The sequence below is a fragment of the Erinaceus europaeus genome, chromosome 12, assembly GCF_950295315.1.
Source record: "Erinaceus europaeus chromosome 12, mEriEur2.1, whole genome shotgun sequence".
Classification (NCBI taxonomy): domain Eukaryota; kingdom Metazoa; phylum Chordata; class Mammalia; order Eulipotyphla; family Erinaceidae; genus Erinaceus; species Erinaceus europaeus.
Window position 1 is genome coordinate 95,959,264 of NC_080173.1, and position 20,892 is coordinate 95,980,155.

The 20,892-nt window shown below is 41.3% G+C and overlaps 1 protein-coding gene across 8 annotated transcripts in view; it reads right to left on the minus strand.

The window, feature by feature from the left end:
• DOCK3 (dedicator of cytokinesis 3) overlaps positions 1-20,892 on the minus strand; it is a 321,851-nt gene that overhangs the window by 96,256 nt on the left and 204,703 nt on the right. For all 8 annotated transcript variants that reach the window (XM_060204601.1, XM_060204600.1, XM_060204599.1 and 5 more), the window contains 3 exons: positions 17,356-17,439; positions 16,037-16,137; positions 5,320-5,401 (listed from right to left, as the gene is read on the minus strand). In XM_060204601.1, the coding sequence (XP_060060584.1) occupies positions 5,320-5,401; positions 16,037-16,137; positions 17,356-17,439 (267 nt within the window). The remainder of the gene's footprint in view (positions 1-5,319; positions 5,402-16,036; positions 16,138-17,355; positions 17,440-20,892) is intronic.

Below are 20,892 nucleotides of genomic sequence, written 5' to 3' on the forward strand. Positions count from 1 at the left end.
TCTAGGAGAGGAATTGTCAGCCCACAGGGTAGATCCATTCCTAGTGTTTTGAGGAATCTCCAGTCTGATTTCGACATGGTTTAATCAATTTATATTCCAAGAAGTGATGAAAGTGGTTTCTTTTACCTTTTCCTTAAGGTAATACATCTGAGAGGAACAAAAGGTCCTAAACATCATTACAGCCATAGTATCACTGAGGCAATAATTGTGCATTCTCCTTCCTTTTCATGGTAAGGACCTGATGCATTTAGTAATGAAACTGAGCTGTCTTTTTGGGACAACTTGTCACAATTGCCCATCAAAGACATCCTCTATAGGAATTCATGTGGGAACTAATAATATAACCAAATAAGAAAATAAAAAACTCTTGATTTTCATCTTATTTAGTTGGAAAGATAGGACTCTGAAAGTGGAGGGAAGAAATGGAATATGTGTGACAAGATGTACTGAATCAGCTGGGGCAATGTACCTACTAAAATGCACAGGACCTAGGTTCAATCCTGCGCTCCTCTCCCGCATGGGAGATGCTTCGTGAGTGATGGAACCCTGCTGCTGGTATCTCTCTCTCTCTCCCCCTCCTTTCCCCTTTGATTTCTCTCTGTCTCTATTCAATAAAGAAACTAAGTATGAAAAGGAGAAAAGATTAAAAAGATGTACTCAGTCAAGAGTAGTAAAGAGGAGGGAATTTCCTGGTCAACAACTCACGATACCAGAATGAGAGAAGCTTGGTCAGGAACATATTCATCTGTGAACAGTGATGAAAAGTGGGTCAGACAGAGGCTGACTAGTTTGGCCAAGAGGATTTATAAACTGAAATCTGATGAAGAAGGGGAAGTGATCTGATAAAAATTTAGCACTGAATGTATTCATGTTAGATGCCATTGAAACAAGTTTGAAATGATAAAAACAACTGTGAAAAGTTGCTCATCCAAATGGGACTTTTGCTCCCCACTATGGCCTCTTGATCTCTGGAATTATACATTTCTGTACGAGACCTGAGAGGTGGAACAACGGAGTACTGGGTCCTCAAGCATAAGTCTTGAGTTTGATCCCTGCCAACAAATATTCCAGAGTAATACTCTACTTCTCCCTTTCCCTCTCTCTTTCTCATAAACCAATCTTTTAAAAGAAAAAGAGAGACCCTGACATTAACCTGGTTGATCTGGCTAGACTCTTTGGAACCAGTTTGCGTTTTCTTTTTTCTGCCATTCTTAGTATTGATTTGAGCTCAGAGGTTATTGCATCAGCTTTCCCTAAAACTTCTGATGTGATGAACCTATCCTACTACTCAGGATCTATAAATAAATAAATAAATAAATAAATAAATAAATAAACAAATCACACACACACACACACACCAAACATATCCAAAGAGATCACAGCAGCACTATTTGTAATAACCCAAACAAGGAAGCAACCCTAATGCTCAACAGAAGATGTATGGTTAAGAAAGCTGTGGTATCAACTGCAAGTTCAGACTGACAGGGACTCGGAGGTTATACAGGCACCTTTGCTAAATATGAATATATACGGGCTCTGAGTCAGATCAATGTGGTAAACAGTTCACTATACTTACATATTTCTCTGGGGTCGGTAGCTACTCTCTCCTCTAACCCAGCTTTCTAGCCCTGTTCTCAACTCTGACACCATCTTCTCAGACAACATTAAGTCCACCTGCATGTTAGCTATTAAGCTCAAGCAAAAATTACTGAAGTCATGGGTACCTAGTTATATACCTTAAGAAGACTTCCTAGCTTCTACGCACCTTAAGAACCCTATTCTCATCTGCTCTAGTCTTACCTTTTGGTTCCTGTTTATTAAACAATTTGTCTTGCTTTATATCTTACTGTCTTATAGTCATCAAGTTGCAGATGTTACCATGATTCCATAAACCCCCCCCCTGGGCAGAAGACCACACTAATGTGCCCCGGGACCTCACCTCTCTAGAACCCTATCCCCCTAGAGAAAGATAGAAATAGGCTGGGGGTATGGATCGAGCTGCCAATATCCAGGTCCAGCAGAGAAGCAATTACAGAAGCCGAAATTCCCACCTTCTGTACCTCATAAATAATTTTGATCCATACACCCAGAGGGGGAGAAATATTAGAAGAAGATGGGCTCTGAACTCCAATTTTATCAGGACTTGGAGAGAGAAGAGGAAGAAAGGAAGGGCTTTTAGAAGTAGTAACAGGTGTAGGTGTGACTTAGAAAGGAAGAGAAGGCAAGACCATAGGGAAAAAAAAGGGGGAGGGAGGATATATATAAATATCAGTAGTTATAGAAGTAATAGTCAACTCATGTCTATGACCTTGGGAGAACTACTATAGTTTCCACTGGAGGGAATGGGGACACAGAACTCTGCTGATGGCAACAGTGTAGAACTATACCCGTTAGCTCATAATTTTGTAAATCAATCTTAAATTACTAATAAAAAATAAAAATGGAAGCTGTGGTACACAAACACAATGGAATATTACTCAAGCTATGAGAACTGATGACATCTTTTCCTTTTCTCTATGTTGGATGGAACTTGAATGAATCATGCTAATCGAGAAGGGCAAGTACCAGATGATTTCACTTATAGGTAGAACTTAAGGAACAAGGAGAGAAAGGAGAACACAGCGTGAAACTTGGAGTAGATGTGGCCTGTTGCAGCAAAAGGACAAGGACAGTCCTTGTAACAGTCCTGCAACCCATCGCTGCCTCCAAGAAAGACAGGAGGGGGTTGAGAGAGGCTGGGGACCTGATTTCCCAACAGTAGAGGAAGACCTGCATCAGTGCTGGGAGTAGTGTGCAGACACCTATCATGGAAAGATAAGAAACTACATCCATGTGAAAAGTGGGTTTGAAAATCACTACTTCCCTAATAAAACAATGAAAAAAGATGTTTCCAGAAAGTAGAGTTAACTCACAGCGAGGATGGTCCCTTGTGGGCTGGAGCTGCTTAGCAGTGCAAAGGGTCACCTCGCCAGGCAGAAATGTTTTCAGGGAGATCCTGCACTCCTCCCAATCCCAGTGGTTTAATGTTATTCTTTTTTTTATATTTATTTTATTTATTTATTCCCTTTTGTTGCCCTTGTTGTTTTATTGTTTTAGTTACTATTGTTGTTGTCGTTGTTGGATAGGACAGAGAGAAATGGAGAGAGGAGGGGAAGACAGAGAGGAGGAGAGAAAGATAGACACCTGCAGACCTGCTTCACCGCCTGTGAAGTGACTCCCCTGCAGGTGGGGAGCCGGGGTTCGAACCGGGATCCTTATGCCGGTCCTTGTGCTTTGCGCCACCTGTGCTTAACCCGCTGCGCTACAGCCTGACTCCCCGGTTTAATGTTATTCTTATCTCAACATACACACAAGCAGTGCATACACTTAGCTCACTTAACTTAAAAAAGTTCTATAGAGAAATGTTCAGCAGGCTAGGGGTCTCAATCGACCTGTCAATATCCAGGTCCAGCGATGTAGCAACTGCAGAAGCCAGACCTCCCACAGTCCACCCTGTGAAGATACTGGGTCCTTACTACCAGAGGGATAGGCTCCCGGCAGCAGCTTTGGGCCAGCCCTGTCTGCACTCCCACACATTTGACCCAGAAATAGGGAAAGCCACCATTTCCTGGCGGCAAAAATTCCAAGCATGAATAAAGAAGTAAGCCCCCCCCCCCCCAATTAAAAAAAAAGACTAGGGAAGCTTCCAGTGGAGGAGATGGAACATGGAATTCTGGTGGTGGGAACTGTATGGAATTGTACCCCTACTATTTTACAATCTTGTTAATCATTATTCTATCACTGATAAAGAAATACTTTTTTTTTGAACAGTCGTGTTTGGTAATCACTGAAGAAGAGGGAATGTTGAGAAAGCTTCATTTATTCAGCACTGTCACTAACAGTGGTTTATGAAGGAGATATGGAGGGAAATGCTGGGTGATATTTTAATTAGATCTGGCTTTTGCAGCAGTTGGGGCCTCTAAAGGGGAGGGGCATGAAGGGATTGAAGTGGGGGACGGGATTGGCACTCTATGTCCTGTGGTAGAGGAAGATGTTAGGCTGGTGGGAGGGCTTGTGCACTAAAGCCTATCCTGAGATGTGAAACTATCATGTAACAATAACAGTCCTGAAATCTATCACTGCCTCAAATAAAGAAAAACAATGGGGTGGGTTTGTTTTTTTTTTGCATAATGGTTATGCAAAGAGACTTTCATGCCTGAGGCTCTCAAGTCCCAGGTTCAATCCCCCACACCACCGTAAACCAAAAAAAAAAAAAGAAGAAAAAAGAAAAACAAATACACAAAAATAGCAGATATGAAATTTTAGCTAGTATGAGAATAAAAGACAGACGCTTGTAAAAGAAAAAAAAGTAGGGAGGATGGCTGGAACTGTACGCATAGCATCCCTCCCTCTTGTTTTAGGACAAAATCATTAGGAATAAAGCTCTTTTAAGGCAACATTGACAATTTGGGCTAACATGGATGGATCAAGAGGGTATGACGCTCAGAGAAGAAAGTCAGGTGAAGAAATACCAATACTGTATGACTTCACACATATGGAAGATAACGAAACAGAATGAATTGTGGCTGGGTAGGTTGCTTAACAGGCAAAATGCATGATTTTCAACCCTGAGACCCCAGGTTCAATCCCTGGCCATGTACATGGCCAGGGTGGTACTCTGGCTTCTCTGTTTCCCTCTCTCTTTAAAAAATATTTTTATTTATTTATTATTGAATAGAGACAGAGAGAAATTGAGAGGGGAGGAAGAGACAGAGAGAGACAGAGAGACATCTGCAGCCCTGCTTCACCACTTGTGAAGCTTTCCCCCTGCAGGTGGGGACCAGGGACTTAAACCTGGGTCCTTGTGCACAGGAATGTGTGCACTTAACCAGGCGCCACTGCTTGGCCCCTCTTTCTCTGTTTAATTAAATAAATCTTAAAAAATTAAATGGACAAGACAAGAAAAAAGAACCTTAGGTTATAAGGATAAAATAGTGGCTATCATTGGGGAAGATGGATGAGTAAATTGGGTAACAGATCAATTGTATGGTGATGGATGAAAATTACAATTAGACTTTTAGTGGTGGTTATGATATATTCATAGATGTCAAGCTGTATACCTGAAAACTTATAGTATGTTACTAATATTACTTCAATTAAAAATATTTTTTCAGGGGCAAAACTGCATTAAAGAAAGAGCAATTCTATGGCTGGACAAGATTCTGAAAGTAGGCCAGTGTACTAGAAGGACAGTTACTTGTACTACACACGACACCACTGAGATTACTCACAAATAACTTCAGCGTGGACCTTTGATGCACAGCTAGCTCAATACATTACCCGCATGGCTTCCTGTATGTGGTCCTGCCGAATCAGTTCTGCTGAGCAGTCCATGTACCACTTCAAACAGCGAATGAGCTCCCTGGGAAAGAGAACAGTTCCAGAAACCCCACTTTAATCCAAAAGCAATGCAACCTAAACTGTTTGCAGTCCTGAATTAGCCACATAGGAAATAATATCCTGTTGATGAACTAGAATAGAATGATAGATTCACTACAGCCTCAGAACCTTTGAATCATTTGAGGTCAGACAATATTCCTTGTCCTTAAGGAGTTGCCACATTTTAATTCACAATTAAAATCACTCCCATTCTTCCTGAAACACATTTGTTGATGACCAGTTCCCCCAAAGTCTTAGACTATATGTGTAATTTTACTTTATCTGAAATAGCTATGTTTATAGAACAAGTAAAAAGGACAAGTCAATAAGAGACTTTGATTACAGGGTACTGGGTACTGTTCTACGTGTCTCTGTTTAAACTCCATTTCAGCAATAGAACTTCCTTAGGACCAAGTCATGTGAATGAAATGTGACGAGAGGGTCAGGAAGCATGCACATTTACCTAAATCAAGAGTCACACAAGACTTTGGTAACATGTGAAGTGTGGTAGCACATACGTTGGGGACATGTCAATTTATACTCCTGACACAACTACAATCTTGTAAAACAACATTTCCTCTATAGAAAAATGGTCAGGGTGTGGTCAGTGTGGTGGCACATCCTATAGAAAGCACACATTACCAACCTCAAGGACTCAGATTCAAATCCCCAGTCCCCACCAGCAAGGGAGGAGATTAACAAGCAGTGAAGTAGTGTTGCAGATGTCTGTCTTTTTCTCTCCCTCTTGATCTCCCCCTTCTCTCTCAATTTCTTTCTGTCTCTATCCAAAAAGAAGAGAGAGAGAGATGTATATAGAGAGAGGGAGAGAGGGAGAGACAGACAGAGAGAGAGAGAGAGAGAGGAGGCCGCCAAGTATGGTGTATTTGTTGTACAGACACTGAGCCCCAATGATAACCCAGATGGTGATAAAAAAAAAAGAAAGAAAGAAAGAAAGAAAGAGAGAGAGAAAGAAAGAAAGTCAGGACTTCTGGGGCAGAGCTATGGTGACCAAATTTCAGGAACTGACCCCACCCCACCCCAATACTTCCCTCCATAAAATAGTAAAATGAAATATCTCAACGAGTTTCATCAAAGCACAACTGAGATTTCTGGTAAAGAGGGAAAACATCACTGTTAAAAGGTTGATGATTGTGTATGGACAGAGAGAACAGGAGGGGAGGAAGAAGATTCAAGCAGAGACATGCCAGTGGGCACTTTATTTCCAATTGCTCCAAATCCACTGGTGAATTTACAGAAATCTTCAGAGAACTGCTCAGGAATGACGTGGGTTAGGAAAAGGAGCTAATAACTATTATGCAGGGCTATAGAGGCTACAGACTCTTGCGTTAACTAGAGAGGGATATCTGGGTGGGACTAGGTAACTGAACATTGTGCCCATGTGGCAGCAGGGAAGCCAACAAAACTCTCAAGTGTCTCAGTTGTCACAGAGTCCCTGGTGAATGGGCTCAGATAGTCCCACAGTTGGGAAAGTTACTCTGAACTCACAGCACAGTTCTTACTATCAGGACATAGTCTGGGATCCCTACCTTCCCTTCCTCTTCAGACTAGGGTTTTACTTAAGGGATTTCATGCACCATAATACTTCTTCTTCTAGCGTTTGCCCTTCTTCCGTAGCCATAATCGCCGCCGCAAAGAGACAGCAGAGTTCTGTTTGGTGATTAGTTTGTCTTAGTTTATGAATCGTTGTTCCTGAATAAAGAAATACAGCTTCCCTGCCCAGCCGTTGTCTCCGCATCTCTGTTACCTGCCGTGAAGCAAGCCAGCCCGGCCAGAGCCTCCAAATTTTAACAACAAATGGCGCCCACGTGGACCTGACCTGCGCATCTCTCAGATAAGTAAAGACAATTTGGCTACCTATGCACTATGGCCTTCTCTTCTGCTTGTGAAGAGATCTCCAAAGGCCTCTGCTCTTTCTTCACGAGACTGTTTTGCTGTTTCTGGAACATTTATCTCTGGACCACTCTGTGGTTTCCACTCGCTCGGGCGAACTCAGAACAGCCAGCTGGAAGAGCCAGCGGGCGGGAGGCGAGGCACGGAGCTGCTGTTTCCACCTGGTTAAACAGCCAGCCAGCCGGCTGCGCCCAGACAACCCCGCACACCACGCCCGCAGTCCCGCAGCCCGCAGGAGGCCGATGCCAGCACACAAGAGCCCCAAGAGCCCGACGCCAGCACACAAGAGCCCCTGGAGCCCGAAGCCAACACGCAAGAGCCCGAGGCCAACACGCAAGAGCCCGAGGCCAGCCCACAGGAGCCGGCTCTCCACCACGTGGCACAGGGCACTGGACGTGTGATCCCTCCACGCTGCTCGGCCACTGCGAGCAGGGCAGCAGACATGGCAGGGCTATGGGGCAGGGCCGCGGCGGCCTATCATGGCCGCCACCCCTGGGCACCTAGGCTCACGCCTTCTACAAAGATGGCCTGCCTGCCCTCTTTCTATAAATTCTGGAACCATCCCGGGCCTCCCAGACCCCCGGGCTCCCTGCCGAAACTGGGCACACGAGATCTCCAGCCGCCGGTCTGGTCTGAAGGCAGACAAGCTGGAGTACGCAGAGATTTGTGCAGAGATCGCAACCTGCAATTCCTAGAAGTGAAGCTGCGCAGGAAGCCACCTCCGGATGGTGAACCCCCCCCCCCCCCCCCGCAACAACTAAGACAGTATAGATTTAAATTTGTGTTTAAAATGACATGTCTTCGTAACAAAGGTTTCTCTCCTTGTGTATTAATGACCATGTTTATGTGTATGTTTAAAGTTTGGTAAACAGTAGCTTTAAGACTAAATTCTTACTAGTCAAAGTTAAATGAAAAAGGTTTTCAATGTAATTCTCATAAAGATAAAATTAACTTACATTTAAAGTCTAAGGTAAAAATTAGTTAACAATCAATATATTTTAACTAAGTTAGTCTAAACAAAAGGTTAAATAGACTTGTTGATATGTAAAACTCTCCATTACCTTCTCTATTAGAAATGGTAGATCGCACAACGGCTATGCTAATTATTCTCATGCCTGAGGTTTCCTCTCCGGCCCACATCTAGGGTGTGTCTCCATCTTGAATGGGTGTAACAAAAGGTTAAAAGACGTTGTTGATATGTAAGTCTCAAATTCCTTCTCTATTAAAAACGTTGGATCGTGCAGTAGATATGCTAATAACAAGTTTTGTTTCATAGTAAGTAAGTTGCAGCCAGCTGCCTTTGGGACTCTACGCTGTTCCCCGCCCCCATGCAAATGCCGGTCGAGGCAAGTAGCCCCCCAGAGGCAAGAAATGTTTTTTTTTTAAGCTGATAAAGTTTAGTTTGTGCCAGTTTCTTTTTTAAAAAAATGCCTGTACGATATAGGTTTCTGTTCACCCCACACCCTTGATACTATAGTCATTTAGTTAAAAAGAAAAGGGGGAATTGTTGTATGCTTTACATTGGGTAGTTCTTCCCCGCCAAGAGAATTGCATCAGTCCTGTTAATTTCGCGGGCCTGCTTGGCCCCGCCCCAAAGGGACCCCGGGAGAGGGTTCCTGAGTTCGAGTGTGCCAGAGTTTCAGGGGGTTCCCGAGTACGAGAGTTCCAGAGTTGGAGAGTTCCTGAGTTCGAGAGTAAAAGAAAGAGTGCTTGCGCCGCCGCAAAGAGACAGCAGAGTTCTGTTTGGTGATTAGTTTGTCTTAGTTTATGAATCGTTGTTCCTGAATAAAGAAATACAGCTTCCCTGCCCAGCCGTTGTCTCCGCGTCTCTGTTACCCGCCGTGAAGCAAGCCAGCCCGGCAAGAGCCTCCGAAATTTTAACAACACATAATACTACATCACTTCTTCAAAATGCTCCCCCCCCCCCCCACCAACTCACACACAAAATAGAACTCACTTGTGAACCAATAACAGAAACGAAAAGAAATGGATAAAACTGAAAATATATGTTCTGGAAAATCAACATGACAGCTAGATATTAATGATACTGGTCCAGAGGAGATGTCAAAGAGATAATTTAGGAAATATGAAGAAACAGAACACTCTGAGTGTAATATGGAGCGATGGATTAAGATATAACTCCATGATCTCAAAGATTTACTTGACAGGAAAATAAAAAGCATGAAAGCAGAGCTACAGGGTGTGAAGGACACTAGAATACACTCCAGTCTCAATTTGCAAGTCAGGTGAGTAGACTTACCTATGTAGAATAGACAACAACAGGAATAGAAGACAAAAAGACCATACTCTTTGATTGTAACGTAGAAGAAAAAAAAGTTTAGGAAAAACAAAGCAACTATTTGAGAGACTGAAGGCTCCATTAGAAAAGCAAACGTTAAAAAAAAAAAAGAAAAGAAAAGAAAAGAAAACGTTAGATCATTGGAGTCTCAAAAGGAGAAGAGAGAGAGTAGGGAGCAGAAACCATATTCAAAGAAATGACAATGGGAAATTGTCCAACTCTGCAGTGTGGTCAGGATGTAAGTGACAACTTTCCGATTCCTAAGCCTCAAGAGATAAATCATTGTGAAGATACATCAAAAATCAAGGACAAAGAAAAAAAATTTGCAAGCTGCCAGGGAAAACAAGAAAGATACTTGTAAAAGCAGCATAGTGAGAGTTGCTTCCCAGTTTTCAGCAGGAACCACAGAGGCCAGGAGAAAGTGGGCTGGCATACTCAAGAGGTTAAAGGACAGTGACGTTACTCTCCAAGACTATCATTCAAATATGAAGAAGCAATCAAAACAGTACCAGATGTACAAGAATTAAAGAAGTTTGCCATTGTCAGGTAAACCTGTAAAAATTACTGACAGGAGTGCCACAGAAAAATAATCAAGGAACATTTAATTCTCAACAAGGTGATACACAGTAGAGTGAACCAAGAAACACAAGGCATAGAACTATGAGACAACTTTAAATATAAAAGGGGAGGAAGAAATGGACAGATGCTGTTCAAGCAAAGAATGGTGAGACAAGAAAACTTAAAATGTCTCTCTTAAATGTATTTATATATAGTCACATATACTATATTTATGTATAACATATTTACACAATACATAGTTTTATAATATTTTCAAATCATTTTCTTTTATTTCTAGTATTTTTTAATTTTTCTTACATATTTTTCCTTTCTCTCATCCTTATCATGCATAATGCTTTGAGTTTCTTTTTCTAATTTTTTCTTTAATATTTATTTATTTATTATCCTATGTTGCCCTTATTGTTTTATTGTTGCAGTTATTATTGTTGTTGTTACTGATGTCGTCATTGTTGGATAGGACAGAGAGAAATGGAGAGAGGAGGGGAAGACAGAGAGGGGGAGAGAAAGACAGACACCTGCAGACCTGCTTCACCGCCTGTGAAGCGACTCCCCTGTAGGTGGGGAGCCGGGGGCTGGAACCGGGATCCTTATGCCGGTCCTTGCGCTTTGCACCAGGTGCACTTAACTCACTGTGCTACCGCCCGACTCCCGAGTTTCTTTAATTTGGTGTTTATTTCTGAAATTATTTTGTCCTTTTTTGTATTCCTTACATAGATATACCAGTACCAGTTCTTACTTATCTCTTCCTTTTGATTAGCAACTACCTCCAGACATCTGCCTGTCTTTTCCTTTCTCACGAATATTTTTATTTGCCATGTTTCTTCTTATGTTAAGATTCATTTTGCAGAATTTGTGTATTATATTTCATCCACTTTGCAGCAACTGTTTCCAAGTTTATTTATTTTCTTCACAAATCAAAATTGTGACTATTTTTCTTAGAATACATAGTACCTTGCATGGATGTTACGTATTTAGCTTTCATTTTACTTCCATTTCAATGTTTCTTCTTGGACAAACTATTATTATAAGAATTACCTCAGAGGGGTGGTGGTGGCAGACAGCTTACCCAGTAGAAGATTTGCTTTACCATGTGTGAGGTGTGGGTCTGACGCTGGTACTACAAGGGAGCACCATGAAAGGCACCAGAGGAGCTCCATGGATGGGGGGCAGTGCTGTAGTAAACCCACTGTATATTCCCTCTTTCTCTATTCTCCTCTCTTACTAATTAAAGAAATGAAAATAAAACTGGGTCCGTGCAACAACTTAGTGGTATCCTATATGCAAGAGACCTTGACTTCCTCCTCAATTCTCTTTTCTCTTTCTTCCTTGTCAATTTTATTTTATTTTATTTTATTTATTTTTTTAAAATGAATCTTTTTTTTCTTTTTTTAATATTTATTTTTATTTATTTATTCCCTTTTGTTGCCCTTGTTGTTTTATTGTTGTAGTTATTATTGTTGTTGTCGTCGTTGTTGGATAGGATGGAGAGAAATGGAGAGAGGAGGGGAAGACAGAGAGGAGGAGAGAAAGACAGACACCTGCAGACCTGCTTCACCGCCTGGGAAGCGACTCCCCTGCAGGTGGGGAGCCGGAGTTTGAACCGGGATCCTTATGCCGGTCTTTGTGCTTTGCGCCACCTGTGCTTAGCCCACTGCACTACAGCCCGACTCCCCCTTGTCAATTTTATTTTATTTATTTTTTATTTTAATTTTCACTGAGCACTGCTCATCTCTGGCCTAGTGATGTTCAGAATTAAATCTGAAACCCTGGAGCCTTAGGCATAAAATCTTTTGCATAATGATTGTGCTCTGGCTCTGCATTAAAAAAAAAAGTGTGGTGGGGGGGCAGGGCAATGCAAGGAGTTCATCCTTCAGTTTTTTTTATTTGTAGAACTCTAAAATTTATACTTTTACTTTTATATGTCAAAGACATTATAATTTACATTTGTTACAAAATGACCTGCATTTCTCTGAAACACAACTACTGGATGGTTGTGCTTATATGTGCAAGATGAAGAATTGAAACACACAAACTTGTAAAAAAAAAAAAAAAATGCCAAGCTGCCTATAAGATTTTGTGAAAACTATGATCCTTGAGGGGTGGTGGAGGACACAGAACTATGGTGGTGACTGCAATGTAGAACTATATTCACATAATCTTATAAACCACTATTAAGTCACTAATAAAAATAAATGGAAAAACGTCAGAAGCTGGGATGACATGTGGTTTTAGCATTATTTCCTTGGGCTAGTTACTTGATACCTTTGTGCTTAACTGTCTTCATTTAAAACACGAAGGCAAGGGGGTTGGGTGGTGGTGTACCTGGCTAAGCACACACATCACCACGTGGAAGGACTAGGGTTCAGGGGAGATGCTTCATGAGTGGTGAAGCAGGCCCCTAGGTGTCTTTCTTCCTTTTCCTCTTCCCCTCTCCTCTCAACTTATCTCTCTCCTATCAGATGAAAAATAGAGGAAAAAGGAAGAAAGAAAAAAAAAGAAAGAAAGAAGGAAAGGTAAGGAAGGAAGGAGGAAAAAGAGAAAGAAAAGGCAACAGAAAAAGAAATGGCCATTAGGCGTAGTAGATTCGGAGTGCTGGTATCATGCCCCAGTGATAACCCTGGGGGCAGTAAATAAATAAATAAATACGAAGGTATTGGTATGCTTCTAAAAACCCCTTCTGTTTCATTTGGTTTAAATCCCCCCTGCTTAACACTGTATTCTATTTACATAACTACTGTATTCTATTTACATAACCACTGCAGGGCATTGGTTCAATCCCCACTGGTTCATGATATGTTTTTGCTCTGCCCCCTCTCCTTGTCACACTCTGATTTTCACCAGTCACTTTTCTCTCCACCCTCTCTATGTCACATCCTGTTCACACCCTACTTGGGAAGTATATATAAAGACAACATTGTTCGTTTTAGTTTAGTTTAGCTTAGCTCGGCTTAGACTGCACTGCGTCCAGCATGAATAAAGAGATACTGCATATAACCCAGCCATGAGTCCCGGGTCGTCTGTTACCTGCCCGTGAAGCCAGCCCGGCAAAAACAACATATGGTGCCCGAACAAGGGACTGACATAAGCCCTGAAACAGGGACCCGCACCGACGTGGGACCTAACCCGCCCATCGCCCAGATAAGTAAACTTGGCTACCCATCCACCATGGGTTGCCTTTCTACTTATGAAGAGGTTTGCCAAAGCCTCTACTGTTTCATCATGAGACAGTTACTCTGTCTCTGGAACATTTTGCTCTGGGCCACACTTCAGTTCCCTGATTGGGAACTTTGGTTTCTTATGACCGGGATCATAGAGCTTGGGAGATGCACGGAGATTTCTCCTTGGACTTTCTGGATTCCCTCTCCCATGTTTCCTGAGGAAAAGGACTACATTTTGCTCCGGGCCACAGTTTGGTTCTTTATGACCTTGGGATATGCATGGGGATTTCCACTGGGACTTTCTGGACTTCTTCTCGCATGTTTCCATGGAAAAGGACTACTCTAATTTGAGGAGCGTTCTCCAGTACCCTGGCAGTCCTCAAGAATGGAGACATGTGGTTAGTTCTACTCTCCTGATTGGATTTTCTTCGATGGGAAGACACTTTTAAAAATGGGTGCCTGAAGCAATCCATCAGGAACAGTCAGAAGCACCCTAAATGGAATTTCGAGGAGCTTTTTGGACTAGGACGCCCTCCGGGGACTCATAATGCTACATGGTGAGATCTGTTTCGTAAGAGAGTGATTTGAATGACTGAATTTTTGTATGACATTGACTTAAAAAAAAAAAAATGCTGGACGCAGCCATGATTTCTAGAGACACCCAGAAACAATCCAAAAAATTGTTTTTTCCTCCTTTGATTTCTTTTTTTACGTCTTGGCATAAATCTGAAATGTTTAATCCTGAAACGGTATGAGTTATGGGCAGGGCAGATAGTGCAATGATTATGTTAGTTATTCTCATGCCTGAGGCTTCTATCGTGGTTCTTCTGTTTACCTTTCCACATTTTATTGAGTTTAAACTGTTTAAACAAACCTTAAAATCATACTAGAAAGGACTTCCAATTATAATGGAATTATCAATTATAGTAAACTTCTAATCTGCTACAAGTTTTGTTTGACAAGTAAGTGAATTTCAGCTGTCAAGTCTTCACATGAAAAAGCATCTACTCAAATGGAATTCCTGGAAATCCATTTGGATCCTGTTCTCTGACATCGCCCACAAGATGGAATGACTACAACACACCCCCGGAAACCAATGATGTGACCTGGCACGACCTGAAGAAACAGATTCACAGACTCCAAAGATCACTTTCTACAGAAAAGCTGAATTCTGGTGGCCGACATTCCCCATCGAGACAGATGTGCAGCCTTTCATCCCCTGGCATTTTCTTCCGTGGTCATCTACTTTGGACTGACACTTCCATTGGACTTACTGGTACACGCTGCTGTGTTTCTCAAAGACTAACTTCAGCTAATTGCCTTGAGACTTTATAGACCATGACCCCTCGCCTGCAGGCTCTGTCCCCCAGAGGTAGAAAACTCTCCCTCCTTATTAGGTTATGCCCACAGAGGCAGGAAATGCCCTTTGAGGCAAGAGATGCCCCGAGGCATGAAGCGCTCCCAGAGGCAAGAAATGCCCTTTCGCCTGCTAGGCCTTGCCCTTTGAGGCAAGAAACGTTCCCCTTGGCATCACACTGGTTATTGCTGCTCGCCTATTTTGTTTTCCATGTCTTATGCCAGTTCTTTTGAAAACGCCTGTACGATATAGGTTTCTGTTCACCCCGCAATCCCGATACTATGGCCATTAGTTAAAAAGAAAGGGGGAATTGTTGGTATGCTTCTAAAAACCCCTTCTGTTTCATTTGGTTTAAATCCCCCCTGCTTAACACTGTATTCTATTTACATAACTACTGTATTCTATTTACATAACTACTGTATTCTATTTACATAACCACTGCAGGGCATTGGTTCAATCCCCACTTGTTCATGATAAGTTTTTGCTCTGCCCCCTCTCCTTGTCACACTCTGATTTTCACCAGTCACTTTTCTCTCCACCCTCTCTCTGTCACATCCTGTTCACACTCTACTTGGGAAGTATATATAAAGACAACATTGTTCGTTTTAGTTTAGTTTAGCTTAGCTCGGCTTAGACTGCACTGCGTCCAGCATGAATAAAGAGATACTGCATACAACCCAGCCATGAGTCCCGGGTCGTCTGTTACCTGCCCGTGAAGCCAGCCCGGCGAAAACAACACGAAGGAAAGAGAGTCTAGTACATCTCAAAGTTATATTGGAACCAATGAGACGACACGTCATGAATATGTATAATGCCTGCTTTCCATATGAAGTCAGTGAGAATTCCAGTGACTCCACAGCTTCACCAAACTTGAGTTTTACTTATTTATGCTTTCAAAAACTGTACAAAATTTATAGGAGAAAGTGGTGATATTTTAAACCACTTTAATACTTTTAGATAGCTTGTATATCCTTTACTTAATATTTCTTATATTGATAATATTACATTTTTTCTCTGACATTTATTTGTGGGTACTATATTTAGCTAGTCACAAGATTCTTGTGATAAAAGCAAGATTGAATTTAATAGTTTTGCCATCACTCTTTGAATTATGACAACTATGTCTTAAGCTACAAGGTTTGAAATGTCAGCTAAAAACTCACAGATAACATGTCAATGATAAAAGAAAATGAGTTATTCCAAGATTAAGAATTAAGGTAAGAAAAACAATGTGGCTGTCACTAATCTTTCTAAAATTCTGTGTTTCTATTCAAACGTTTATAAGTCCTAACAATAACGCTATAGGCAACTTACTTGTATGCCAGGGCTCCAGCAAAGTGCTTCTGGATGTACGTGTCCATTACAGGCCGAAAATGAAAATACTTAATGTCTCGAAGCAGATTGATAATGAACACCTGGGAGAAATAAAGGATAACAGGGTTTACCAGAAGCCTTACATCTATTGCCAGCCTGTTTTTTTTCAAGGAATGGCAGACTTGATTTGGGAGGTAGCTCAGTGGTAGTGTATGGTTTGCATGTTTGAAGTTCTGGGTTTGATACCCAGCATGACATACAACTGAATCTGGTCTCTCTTTTCCATTAGAAAAAAAGAGTGGCAAGCTGTTAAAGGGTTTCTGGTCCTTCTCATAGGACAGAATGTAATATTTCAATTCTGTATTTCATTTCTGCTTTGTCTAATTCCTATCACACTTAGCCTCCCAACCCAGGCTTGAAACTATCTTCCAGTGCTAGAATTACTCTGAGCCTTCCTCTCTCTTCACAACAATCCTGGTGGTATATAGTACAGACTAGGGAAAGGCAAAACAGTACTTGAAGACTAAGGGAGAGAGAGAGAAGGAGAGAGGTGGAGATGGGGGGAGAGACGGAGAGACAGACAGACAGACAGACAGACACTACCCATGAAGCTAAGTCAGTCCACAAAGCATTGTGCCCTTTAGCTCTAGGGTTGACCAGTCAGGGATGTGAGAAGAAAAGTGAAAAGGGCAATCTTCTAACTCTCCTCTGTGCTCTTCATCTTTTATCTAGACTTAGAGTGCCTGCTTCTTTTTGAATATATAACGTGTGTGTGTGTGTGTGTGTGTGTGTGTGTGTCTGAATATATTAGGCAGAGTGCACTAAACATTTAAATTGCTACTTAGTTTCACTAAGCAACCTTTGGAGACTGATTCCCAAACAATTGTATAAATTTAGAGAGAGAGAGCATGATGCTCAAACAAGTACAAGCGATTCTTTGTTTTATTCTATTTCCTTTTAACCAGCTTTTGCTTTTCCTTATGGTTTTATCTTTGTCAGTGAAAAAAAAAAATAGGTCATCTGGTTTCCTGTATTAGACTCTGAGCCTTTTGCTGGTGTATCACTATTTTGGGACCAGACAATCCTGAAATGGATGAGAATGTAGTATCAAAACAAGTTGAGGTTGAATTCTTCAGTTTGAGTTTGTAGTATTTGGTAGGTTGGTTAGTCTTCCTAGAGTGACATTCCTCAGTCCTTTCCCTAGTGGGAACATGTATACCTTGAGCTGACTCATTCCAATGAAATGCTTCCTTTGTATATTAAAAATATGTGACAAGAATGAATACTGAAAGTGAAAATTCAGGAAGGGTAAGACTTACCAAAGACTGAAACACCAACAGGCCATACTTCTCTGTGTTATCATCCAAAATTACAAAGAGTGTATCTAAGATGTCTTGCAGAAACTGCAACAACATAAAAATCATATGGTTCAGTCTTAGGATCCTGTATACATGGTTAAACTTCCATACTCTAATGAATTTATCTTTCAGCAAGAAAAATAAAAGCTCTCCTAAGGTCTCAAACCACCACTAATCTAGAACTCTCTATCTACACTTAGTGAAGGGTTACTAGGTGGACCCAGGGTATTTGCTGATAGTCCAGTGGTAGAAGAACCCAGATTGAACCCAGGTTCAAGTCCCTGGTCCCCATCTGCAAGGGGAAGGCTTCATGAGTGGTGAAGCAGGCTGCAGGGGTCTCTCTGTCTCTTTCCCTTTCTATCTCCCCCTCCCTTCTTAATTTCTCTCTATCTCTAATAAATAAATCAAAATAATTTTTTCTAAAAAGAAAGAAAATGGCTAGTACTGGTCCAGGAGTCTGCCAGCTGAGACACACCACTTCTGGGTCTGAGTTTTGACACGTATGCTGGCAGGATTGTTCTCTTGTCAGAAACATGACAGCTCAACCTGAAATAAAAAAATATTCTAGGCTTTTCATACTACTTTATCTGTTTACTGGCTGACTTATTAGTGTGTAGCAAAGGGGAGGGTTCCCCTAGTATGGACTCTTAAGTGAGAGACTGGATGAAATTAGCATTTATGGCTCAATGGAAAGTATTTAGAGGGGGCAGGGCCAAGATGGTGACTTAGAGGCAGCTGCTGGTATGAGCTCCGACAACAATTGCTGGAAAGGGTAGGATACCTGGCTGGCAGCAGGATGGTGAATAAGGGGTCTTAAGTGTGACACCAAGGAGGTGACTATAGCTCAATTTGGGTTAGAAAACAGAAAAAAGAAAGGAATTTTTTTGATTATTTCTGAAGCACACCCCTCTCCCCTACCCTATAACCAGACCCTGGGGGGCTGGAGAGCTGCTACTAGCATGCTCCCCACTGAGCTTTTTTCTTTACCAAGATTCCTGGCTGACCAGGGGTGTGATTTTTTTTTTTTTTTTTTTTTTAACAACTGGCTGTCTTTGCTCAGGCTGCCTGAGCTGTCCAAGCTGCCTGAGCTGTCCAAGCTGCAGACTGACTGTTTTAAACAAGATTGACAAACCCCTAGCCAGACTCACTAAAAAAAAAAAAAAGGGAGAACACTCAAATTAATAGAATTGTAAATGATAGAGGAGATATTACAACTGACACCACAGAAATCCAGAAAATCATGTGAAACTTCTATGAAGAACTAACTATACGTCACCAAGCTAGAAAATCTGGCAGAAATGGAAGAATTCCCAGAAACATATGCCCTTCCAAAACTGAGACAAGAAGAAGTACAAAACCTAAATACATCAATTACAGACAAAGAAATCGAAACAGTTATTAAGAATCTCCCCAACAACAAAATTCCTAGACCAGATGGCTTCACAAACAAATTCTACAAAACCTTCAGGAAACTGTTAGTACCAATACTTCTAAAGCTTTTCCACAAGATCAAAGAAACAGGAATACTCCCTTCCACCTTCTATGAAGCCAACATCACCCTGATATCAAAAGCAGATAGGGACACAGCAAAAAAGGAAAACTACAGATTAATATCTCTGATGAACATAGATGCCAAAATATTAAACAAGATCTTGGCCAACCAGATACAGCAGTATATCAAAAAGACTGTTCATCACGACCAAGTGGGATTTATCCCAGGAATGCAAGGCTGGTTCAACACACATAAGTCAATCAATGTCATTCACCACATCAATAAAAGCAAGGCCAAAAACCACATTATTATCTCAATAGATGCAGAGAAAGCCTTTGACAAAACCCAACACCCATTCATGCTCAAAACACTACAAAAAATAGGAGAAGACGGGAAATTCCTCAAGATAGTGGAATCCATATATAGCAAACCTACAGACAACATCATACTCAGTGGAAAGAAGCTGAAAGCATTCCCCCTCAGATCGGGGACCAGACAGGGCTGTCCACTATCACCATTACTCTTCAACATAGTATTGGAAGTTCCTGCCATAGCAATCAGGCAAGAGAAAGAAATCAAAGGAATACAGATTGGAAGGGAAGAAGTCAAGCTCTCACTATCTGCGGATGATATGATAGTATACATAGAAAAAACCTAAAGAATCCAGCAGAAAACTACTGGAAGTTGCTAGGCACTATAGCAAGGTGTTAGGCTACAAAATTAATGTACAAAATTCAGTGGCATTTCTTTATGCAAACACTAAATCTGAAGAAGAAGACATCCAGAAATCATTCCCATTTACTGTTGCAGCAAAATCAATAAAATATCTAGGAATAAAACTGAACAAAGAAGTGAAAGACTTGTATGCTGAAAACTATGAGTCACTATTCAAGGAAATAGAAACTGATACCAAGAAATGGAAAGACATCCCATGCTCATGGATTGGAAGAAAAAATATCGTCAAAATGAATATTCTCCCCAGAGGCACATACAAATGTAATGCAACACTCATCAAAGTTCCACCAAGCTTCTTTAAGAGAATAGAACAAAAACTACAATCATTTATCTGGAAACAGAAAACACCTAGAATTGCCAAAACCATCTTGAGGAAAAGAAACAGAAATGGAGGCATCACACTCCCAGATCTCAAACTATACTATAAGGCCATCATAATTAAAACAGCCTGATACTGGAACAAAAATAGGCACACAGACCAGTGGAACAGAACTGAAAGCCCAGAACTAAACCCCCACACATACAGACATCTAATCTTTGATAAGGGGGTCCAAAGTATTAAATGGAGGAAGAAGGCTTTCTTCAATAAATGGTGCTAGGAAAACTGGATTGAAACATGCAGAAGAATGAAATTGAACCACCTTATCTCACCAGAAACAAAAATCAACTCCAAATGGATCAAGGACCTGGATGTTAGCCCAGAAACTATCAAATACTTAGAGAAGAACATTGATGGAACACTTTCCCACCTAAACCTCAAGGACATCTTTGACGAAACAAACCCAATTGCAAAGAAGACTAAAGCAGAAACAAACCAATGGGACTACATCAAATTGAAAAGCTTCTGAACAGCCAAAGAAACTATCACACAAAGAGACCCTTCACAGAATGGGAGAAGATCTTCACATGCCATACATCAGACAAGAGACTAATAACCAAAATATACAAAGAGCTCAGCAAACTTAGCACCAAAAAAGCAAATGACCCCATCCAAAAATGGGCAGAGGATATGAACAAAACATTCACTTCAGAGGAGATCCAAAAGGCTAACAAAGATATGAAAAATGGTTCCAGGCTGCTGATTGTCAGAGAAATGCAAATAAAGACAACATTGAGATACCACCTCACTCCTGTGAGAATGGCATACATCAAAAAGGACAGCAACAACAAATGCTGTGGAGACAGTGAAACCCTTCTGCACTGCTGGTGGGAATGTAAATTGGTCCAGCCTCTCTGGAGAGCAGCTTGGAGAACTCTCACAAGGCTAGACA